Source organism: Cyprinodon variegatus, unplaced genomic scaffold (genome assembly GCF_000732505.1).
Source record: "Cyprinodon variegatus isolate N-32 unplaced genomic scaffold, C_variegatus-1.0 Scaffold875, whole genome shotgun sequence".
NCBI classification, from domain to species: domain Eukaryota; kingdom Metazoa; phylum Chordata; class Actinopteri; order Cyprinodontiformes; family Cyprinodontidae; genus Cyprinodon; species Cyprinodon variegatus.
The window spans coordinates 265940-276088 of record NW_015151328.1 but is presented as its reverse complement, the minus strand read 5'-3'; the positions used below and the strand labels follow the sequence as shown (position 1 = coordinate 276088).

Genomic DNA, 10149 nt, shown 5'->3' with positions numbered 1-10149 from the left:
TTACACACAAAACTGCTTCATTGATTTTTCCGTCTCATAGGTGGCGTCATTTGGTAATGACACATTACTAAACTATTAAAAACATTTTTAAAAAGTTATGACTAGAAGAACGCAACTGTTTAAGGACTCTCCCTTCTGAGAGAAAATACTTTCATTTTGGCATTCCTGTTATTAATAGTAAACAGAACCACATATGCACTAAAGAGCCTGAGTGGTTTTAGTAGCCTTCTGTTTCTCAGAGTCCACATGAAGAGATGACCTGAAGGATAAAACATCAATTAAACCACCTTTAAATTAAAAACAATAAACTACAGCAATGTTTCAGGAGTCCTTAGTCTAACCCTTTAGTGGAATTTGGCAGTTTTAAATTTCCTTTTCCTGCTTAGTGTGCCATCAGCTTCTGTTTACGCATCTCTATGACAACAGATACAAGAAGATCTGACTGTTTAATTAATCAGAAAATTACATGTGAAACCAGCCGTGAAAGAAAGTAATGCAAGTGTTTTTGGCATTTACATAATCATATTTAGTTTATTTAACAGAATAGTTTCATGTTAGCAGGGTAAGACATAAAACATTTGTGTTAAAGTAAGGAGCAATCATTAAAAAATGGAAGAAGCTAAACATGACTGTCAATCTCACTTGGACTGGGCAATCTCCCTCAGATTATCAATCACCCTCTAAGATTGACAGTCATGTCTCACTTTGTGGAGTGGGCCAAAATCCCTCCTGCAGGGTGTGCAAATCTGGTGAAAAACTACAGGAAAACTTTGACCACTGTAATTGCAAACAAAGGCTACTGTACCAAATATTAACAAGGAGGGCAGGGCAGGGCAGGGCAGGGCAGGGCAGGGCAGGGCAGGGCAGGGCAGGGCAAGGCAAGGCAAGGCAAGGTAAGGAAAGGAAAGGAGGAGGAATAGGTAAGGTATGGTAGGCTAAGGTAAGGTAAGGTAGAGTAGGGTAGCGTAGGGTAAGGTAAGGTAAGGTAAGGTAAGGTAAGATAGAAGACCATCCCTACCGTGGAGCATGGATGTTTGTTAGGGTTTATTATTTTGTGCATTGTTATTTTGTTAGTCAGATTAGACAGAGCAGAAGGCCTTCCTTCACATTGTGGATATCACGGTGTGTGCGGAGGTCATCTAATCAAGACAGCCTTTGTGTCTCTAAGAGTACAAAGGATATGGGCACATCTTGGAGCCGGTCTGATAGGAGAGCTGCTGTATCTGTAACCCTGAGACAGANTTACACACAAAACTGCTTCATTGATTTTTCCGTCTCATAGGTGGCGTCATTTGGTAATGACACATTACTAAACTATTAAAAACATTTTTAAAAAGGTATGACTAGAAGAACGCAACTGTTTAAAGACTCTCCCTTCTAAAAGAAAATACTTTCATTTTGGCATTCCTGCTATTAATAGCCTCGAGTAAACAGAACCACATATGCACGAAACAGCCTGAGTGGTTTTAGTAGCCTTCTGTTTCTCAAAGTCCACATGGAGAGATGACCTGAAGGATAAAACATCAATTAAACCACCTTTAAATTAAAACCAAACTGCAGCAATGTTTCAGGAGTCCTTAATCTAATTCTTTTGTGGAATTTGCAGTTTTAACTTTCCTTTTCCTGCCAAGTGTTCCATCAGCTTCTGTTTACGCATCTCTATGACAACAGATACAAGAAGATCTGAATGTTTAATTAATCAGAAAGTTACATGTGAAACCAGCCGTGAAAGAAAGTAATGCAAGTGTTTTTGGCATTTACATAATCATACTTAGTTTATTTGACAGAATTGTTTCATGTTAGCAGCATAGGACATAAAACATTTTTGTTAAAATAAGGAGTAATCATTAAAAAATGGAAGAAGCTAAACATGACTGTCAATCTCACTTGGACTGGTCAATCTCCCTCAGATTGTCAATCACCCTCTAATATTGACAGTCATGTCTCACCTTGTGGAGTGGGCCAAAATCCGTCCTGCAGGGTGTGCAAATCTGGTGAAAAACTACAGGAAAACTTTGACCACTGTAATTACAAACAAAGGCTACTGTACCAAATATTAACAATGAGGGCAGGGCAGGGCAGGGCAGGGCAGGGCAGGGCAAGGCAAGGTAAGGTAAGGAAAGGAGGAGGAAAAGGTAAGGTATGGTAGGCTAAGGTAAGGTAAGGTAGAAGACCATCCCTACCGTGGAGCATGGATGTTGCAGCATCATATTATAGGGGTGTTTTTCAGCAGCCGGCTCTGGTTAACTAGTCAGGATGGAGGTTTAGATGAATGTAGCATTGCTACCCTGCTACTTTTTAAAGTTGTTTTTTCTCTCTTAGCATACTGTAGATGGCTTCCTTCACGCCCCTCTCAAACCACCTATTTTCTTTATCCAGAATGTGAGCATTCTGGTCCTCCATAGAATGTCCTTTGTCCACAAGGTGTAGATGTACTGCAGAGTCTTGTCCAGAGGAGGCCACTCTTCTGTGTTGGGCCATGCGTTTGTGGAGAGGTTGTTTAGTTTCTCGTATATAAAGATCAGAGCATATACCACTCCGCTCATATTCGGTCAGAGGGTTTTATCTTTAGGATGTACTAGCCTCTTTTTAAGGGTTTGGTTTGGTTTGAAATGTACTGAGATTTTGTGTTTGGAGAAAACCCTTTTGAGTTCTTCAGAGACTTCAGAGACAAGAGGATTTCCAGGTTGCACCTCAGCACATTGAAATTGATTCTTTGATTATTGTAGTTTTTTTTTTTTCTCACTAAACGGGGAGAGGGTCACCAACAATTTTGTCCACATGTGTAGGTGATGAGGCCTCAATAAGGCACCATGCTTTTAAGGGACAGCCAAATGCTGTTGATTCTCCCATCACATAAACTAGTGTAGAGATTAATAGCAGCACATTCATATCACAATCATCCACTTCATTAGTTTCAATTTTTTCTACGATCTAGCCATTGCATCATAACTCAAGATCATACTGAGACCATAAAAAAAAATGAATGGCACAAAACAAACAACACTGAGTTTATTCATTTTATTTACACCTTTATACAAGAAAATAAAACATCTTATAATCAAAATCATAAATGATTGTCCACTAGATGGCACCATAGAGCAAATGAAACATCTTGATGCCTGGACTGAGTTGGTTTCAAGTCTTCATCTGATCTGTATACATGCCCACTCACTGATTATCAGTTTGTAGATACATGTGATGCTAATTAGTGACACACCTGGATTTATCATGTTCTTTTGGCCACATTGTCATCAGTCTTTACATTTTTTTTTTCTCCAGGCCTATTAAAGGCTCTATTAAAGCATGGTCAAAAAGCAGTGTCTGACTTTTTATTTGTGATATTTTTATGGATAATTTCTTCATTATTACGTATGTCAGATTCTATTATTTTCTGTTATGATTGTGGGTTTGTCTTTCATTAAACGAGGGACGCAAACAATTTTTCCATGTGTGTAAGTAAATGTGAAGGGGATGCAAAGGCCTTCCTTTGGCTTTATAGATTTGATCTGAGCTTGTAGTGAGAGTGCTGACAGCAAAATCTCTCTTCTGAATCATAAATAAACAGACTAATCTGATATATTTTGTAATTTCTTTCATAAATTGCTGTACATGAAAATGAACAGATCCTGTCCCTTACATCAACTTTCCAAATCTTTTCCATGCCGGCAATTTTGTTTACGATCCGATATTTTGTACAATACAGTCTGGTATTGGCAATCCCGATACAATTAAATAATGTAACTGCTCTACGATGGTTTTCAAACTGTCCTTATTTTATAAACTTTTATTTTAAAGTTCACCAAAGCTGTTATATTCAGCTGCTTTTTATGATCAATATAACTTTTAATGATTCATTCGTTAGTGAATATTATTTAAACAGAGCACTTCTGCCTTTTTAAAAACCTGAATAAATGCAGTTATTTGTTGAAAGCACTCATTTATTTTAATACCATATGAACAACTTCAACTGGAATAGTGCTTGATGCCATTTAAAGATCCATAAAGGCTGGATCTGTAACTGCCCTCTGTCAACCAGCAGCAGCACCTGTGCTCAGCCCCTATGTCCTTTTCATCAGCTTTTTTTTATTATTATTCTCACTACACTGTCACAAGAGCAAGGAAATGAACTCTCTGCATTTAACCCATCCCCTTGGGGGGCATTGGGTTGCCTTTTTTGGGGGCCCGGGGGGCGTTTTGGGGTTAAGGGTCTTTCACTCAGGGACCCAGAGTTTGGGTCCCTGAGCAACTGTTAAAAAAGGCTCTCCAAGAAGTTTAAGTTCAAGGTTGATTTGAATTAATGGTTTCTGAATAACACAATGGATGTAAATATGCTTCAAATGACAATGGGAGGTTTTTTTTTGTTAGCCCACAATGTTGTATTTGAACATGCGTGTGTATATTTTGCAGGGTCATTGAAAGTTGCACTGCAAAACACCATAAATATCTAATAAATCAGAGTCTAAATGAATATACGATGTTATCAGTTCTTTATTGGAAATATTTCACATGGTTATTTAAATAGATATTAGTGAGCAGTTTTTTTCAGATGATAAAAAAACAAAATGTACACGATTATATAAATATATAAATAAATATCAAAAAGCAATAAAAGCATCATATCTCTTAAGCCAACCATAAATAGACAATATCCTTCTATAGACAGTACAACAACGCCACCTTGTGTAGAAAATTAACAATGTCAATACATGAAGCAATTTACTTTCTGTACTTGGTACATACAGTAAATACTGGGGTTTAACACGCACACTTCCTTCCAGCAGAGTGTGGTAGTGCTACGGTATCTGAGTGAGGAGATGAGTCTCTATGGGTTTCAGATCTGACGCTGGATGCTGAAGGTTCTGTAGCGAGCAGCAGACTCCTGGCACATCTCCACAGGCTTGTGGTCCTGTGTCGCCGTGCTGATGTACCAGTTGGGGTAGAGGGCAGACATGAGAGTGCTGATGTTCAGTCCGGCGTCCCGTTTGTAGAAGAGGAAGCGCCTCATCTCGCTGTCTGAGCTGATCTCAGAGAGGCTTGTTTTGTCCTCCACTTCCTGTCAAAATCAATGAAAAAGGTCAGAGTCAGCAGGTTTTACACTACTGATATGACAAGGTGATTAGGTGCCCAAAGGTGAGCACCTCATTACAGGGCATATTGGTGGAAGAACTTTACCTCCAGATGCAGGGTTGGTTTGTCACCATCCTGGTGGCAGGACAGGTAGAAGTCTGTGTCTTTGATGCCCAGAACCACGGGTAGACCCGCAGCAGTGTTGGGTGTAAGGTGGACATAAGTCGCCATGTTCAGGTACACTGAGGACAGAGTGGATGATAAAGGGTTAATGGAAAAAAGCAAATCCTTTATGGAAATTTTCTCAAAACTACACAACAGCTGAAGACAATAGTATATCAGTTTTGTTGTATTTCAACTCTTTATATGAAGGAAAACCTTTATGTAGACTTAGATTTAAACCAGTGATGTGCATGATGTGCAGGGGAGGAGGTAGGTAAGCTAAAACAACCTTTAATCTAATTTTTGCACTTGTTTACCTTTGCGGCTGTCGCTTCCTCCCTGCAGCATGACTGCGAGGAGCTCCAAGTTGTTTCGGACCAGAACCAGGCTTCTTTTCTGGCTGTCGGTCACAGTGCAAGGGTGTTCGTCTCCACGGCTGAACTGACCTGGTCCAGCTGAAGTCCTCTCACAGATTAATCTCTCTATGAAAAACAAAAAAACAAAACAGAGCCTAGTTAGTGGTGTTGTTTTTAGGGCTTAAACAATTTATGGGATTAATCATGATTAATCTTATCAAAATAATCTTCAACTAATTTAGTAATCGATTAATTGTTAGCTTGATAATAGTGACCCCAAAGCATGCATTCACTGAAAGAGCAACCCACTTAATGCAGTAATTATACCGAAATTGTAAAAAATATATGAACATTTTGCATTTAAGGTTGATCCTCATTAATATCCTGAAGTCCTCAAAGAGCACAGTTTTAACTTTACTTTAAATTCTGTGTAAAATCTTCTTTAAGGAGCATTTGGTCATCCAATTATAAATCAATTATTGCAGTCTACTTGTTTTATTTTCTCTAATAAAGTTAGACTCTGGTTGTTGGAACTGTCTTTAGAAAAGTGCAATTTCTCAACATGAATGGGAGTTAAAGCCTGATATAATCTTTACCTTCCACAACGCTTTCCAGCATGATGCTGAGCAGGTGTTCGTCACTGAAGTCGGTGCTCATGATTTTCTCTGACATGCCAGCCTTCAGCCTCTCCATGGCGATGATCAGGTTGGCCACAGACCTCATGGATGGAGGCTGTTGGGAAATCTCCAGGTCTACTCCTTTAGGCATCTTCTTGGTCAACAGCTGGGCCAAATTGCAGCTCTTCTTGGACTCCATTTGGATTGAGATTTTTCCTTTTTTTTCTGTGGATACAAAGAAACATCTGGCTTAAATACTGGAGATTAAGGTTCAATTCAAGCATGCGACTAAGGTTGTCTTTATCAGCTATTAATTGCCGTTATAATAACAGCATCATAGCTCTACTTTTTTTCTCTGCAGCATCATTTCATGCAGTGACTAAACCAATCCCTCTAATCCAGCTTTCTAGGAAAATACGCAGAAGAGGCTGCAAGGCATCAATTAGCAAAGCTCAATATAATGAAACAGTATTGATGAGAAAAGTCTGTTTACCTGAGGAAGGTGAGCGCAGGGAAGCTTTTGGTTTGTTTGCTTTGGTATCAGTTGTCCTGATGTTCTGATTCCTCTAGCTGACCTGCCTGTCTTTTATGGGAACTAGGTGGAGGAAGGTTCAACAAAACGGAAGTGGGACGGCCTTATCCATTGCCCTTGCTGCAGCCTGGTGATGCAATATTGTACTTGCACATGAGGGGATTGTGAAATAAAGAGCAAAAAAAAAAGCAAGAGCAACAATGTGAGGAGACTTGCACTGACACGTAGGACTCGTCACACCCCGCCACCACATGCATAATCTTCAGTGGCTGGTTCTTGGTTTTTATTTATGTTTTTGAGTTTTACAGCAGGCTGGAAGTAGCAGGAGTCCTAAAATGTCCATAAACTGCTATAAATTAAAACCGAGTAAAAAATACATATATACAATTCTTTTTTTGGCAGCAAAACACACATTTTTATAAGAAATATGATGAAGATTCAGAATCACATTATGTTAGATACTGTATTTTAAATAATACAATAACGTCAAAAACAAAAACATCTACATATTTCTCCTTTTAATGCCTTAGTTTTGAGCATTTTTATCAAGTTGAAAGAAGATATTTGCTAACCAGAACATGCTCTGATGCATTTTGAACCAATATAAAGAATTTAACAAGAAATTCAACAAAAATGTAACATCTTTTGAAAAATATATTGGTTTATTTTTGGAAGAATTACCTTACCACATTTGTAGCTGAAAGTTAAACATAGGAATAATTCATTTTTTTTTATTATTCATTAGTTATCGAAAGAAAAATCACAATGAACTTCTCCAGAATCCCAGCGGTTTTATTAAGCAATTGAAATAAATGACTTAGTAGATTTCTTCTCTTCTTACTTTTTGACACATAAGCTGCCTTAAGATGATCAAAAATGAATAAATTAATTAGAAATAGAAAAAAAATAGCATTTATTTGAGTATCACATTATTATTTCATTCATTAGGGGGAAAATTGATCCAAATTGGTCTATGTGAAAGGGTTAATTGACCGTGATTAACCAAATATTTTTGTTTAATTTCACCGGCCACACCCAGACCTGATTACTACAGTACCTTACAAATCAAATAATCCCTGCTGAAGAGCCTGCCTGACAAGTTTTAATAAACTATGACATCTGAGAAAACCGGACATAAACATAAAGAAATTAAGGAACAGTTTGCAAACTGGGTCATTGACATTTGACAGTCTGGAATGGGTTAAAAAGCTTTCCCTTGGTAGCTCTTGTATAAAAAGTACTGAAACAATTTGTTAGCGGTTCATCCAGGAGGTCAAAAAGAGCTAAAGTTTAAATGAAGGCACATTCATTGCAAGAGTTCTATGCTGATAATCATTGCTGTCTAAAAGAAAGTTCTTTTAGATCATGAACGTCCCCCTCAGTCAAACATGGTGAAGGGGGTATGATGTTCTAGGGCTGCCAAGCATCTCAAGTTGGTTTAAAAAGCTTCTTTTTTTTTTTTTAACCACTTAAATGAGGCTTCATTGAGTATTTAGTTAGTTTATGTTTGTCTCAAATCTAAATTTAAATTATGCTATTAATTATTCAAGCAAGTAAGATAATTTTTCTTCTCAGGAAATGTAATATTATTCCAGCTTAAAGGTGTTTTTGCTCATTAAATATACTAAAGTACACACATTTTTACAGAAAGTTTTCTACTTTCTTACAGAAAATATTGGCTGCCTCAAGTTTTTATTTTTAGAAATGTCGCTTAAAGTTTTCCAGCTGCTTTTTATGGTTACTTTTCCAGTTTCTGTCAACTTAGTTCAACATTAACCAAGCCAGGATGGGACATCAGTGCAAAGGTATTTTTATTAGCTACTGGGAGACTCCAGGAGTTTATCCTGGAGCCACTCCTGTGTTTTTATGTTGGGATGATTCAACTGTAGTAATTCATGTCAACCTTGTTTCCTGAAGAAGAGTTTCACTCAGGGGTTAAAATTCTGCTTTAGGGATTCTTAATGACTCTTCTGCAATCACCTGGATTAAGTGTTTACTCTTACACCACTGAAAACTATTGCACTGTGTTACATAAAACCGGACTTCCTCTTTCTGTTGCCTGAGAATCAGTCAGGTATCTGTTAGCACATTAATGAACGTCAGTGTTTGGATTAAGTTCCGTTAAAATCGTAGTTTGTATTTCATCTTATCTCTTTAAGGTTCTGTGTTCTTTTATTTTTTCATGTCCAAAACTTGATCCTGATTTGTCAATTTTTAAAAAATTTTCCAGAAAAAAAAAAGAAGACTTTATTTTTTTGTTTATTTGGCTTAAAATGTTCAATTCAGATTTGTGAGCCCCGCGTCTTTCTGCCTTCTTAAAATAATTTCCTTTGATTTCATTTCTTTGTATATTTTTTCTTTAATTAAAAGCACAAAAACAAATCATTATTAAAAAAAAACCTCAACCATTATAAAAAAGATTTTATCAAGCTTCTTGGTTTTTCTTTCTGAAAAAAATATCTAGTCTCCACAAAACCATTTACACTATCTGACCGAGGCTACAATGCTGATCAGTTTAGCATCTATATACAACCTGAATAAGTGGCTTTTACCTAAAATCACACAGCCGGCAGGAAGTGAAGCAGCAGAGGAGCTGCCATTTGAAAAAAAATACTTGTGTTTTGTGCTGTTTTTAGCTGCTTTAGTTGTTTTAGAAAAGAAATAAGGAAAAAGTTATTATCAAGTGCCAAATTTTGTCATTAATAAATGGCAAAAGGTGTAAAAGACTATAATAAGCAGTAGGTAGAGATCCAAACTGTTTTTTTTTTTCTTCTATCATTAGGTTATCCTAAAAAATATTAAAATACTGTTATTCTAATACGGACCGATGCAGGAGTCTTTAGACTGCCCTAGCCGCTCTGGTGGACCCTTTGGTTCACTGCAAAAACTTTCTGAAAATGAGTAAAACTTTCTTAAAATAAGTGTATTTAACCTTAATCTGAGTATGGAAAATAAGATGATCTGCAAATGGAATGAGCATTTTTACCCTTAAAATAAGATAATTTGACATTATGCACTTGAAATAAGAGACTTTTGTTGTTTTTCTCTTATTTTAAATGTAAATTGTCTTGTTCCATTGGCATAGTGTCTCACTTACCTGCTTAATTGCAGAAAAAATTACTTATTTTAAGAAAAATTTACTTACTTAGAGTTCAATGTTTTGCAGTGTTGGTAGACTGGCTTCCAAAGCTCAGCCTCTGACTTGAATATGAATATATGAACTAACCTTGGCAAAAACCAAACAATAGTTGCAGAGCCATTTGGTGCGGAGGATCTGGGCCCATCTGGTGAAAGTTATACACCTTCAGTTTCTACAGGATTTTATCCTCTGTTTGGTGAAGCAGGAAGTTTGATGGAGCAGATAATAGGTGATGTCTATGGCCCCTTAATGGTCGGCAATTCTTGAGGTTGT

The 10149-nt window shown here is 37.2% G+C and overlaps 1 protein-coding gene across 1 annotated transcript; it reads right to left on the bottom strand.

Annotated features, from left to right (window-relative positions):
• Nucleotides 1-4473: 4473 nt before the first annotated feature.
• Nucleotides 4474-6730, bottom strand: LOC107099476 (interleukin-1 beta-like). Its single transcript, XM_015397615.1, has 5 exons — nucleotides 6699-6730; nucleotides 6185-6432; nucleotides 5550-5714; nucleotides 5176-5312; nucleotides 4474-5056 (listed from the first exon to the last, which is right to left on the bottom strand). Exons 2-5 carry the CDS (start codon nucleotides 6402-6404, stop codon nucleotides 4835-4837), a joined length of 744 nt encoding a protein of 247 aa, XP_015253101.1. The 5' UTR covers nucleotides 6405-6432; nucleotides 6699-6730; the 3' UTR covers nucleotides 4474-4834.
• Between the last annotated feature and the right edge of the window lie 3419 nt (nucleotides 6731-10149).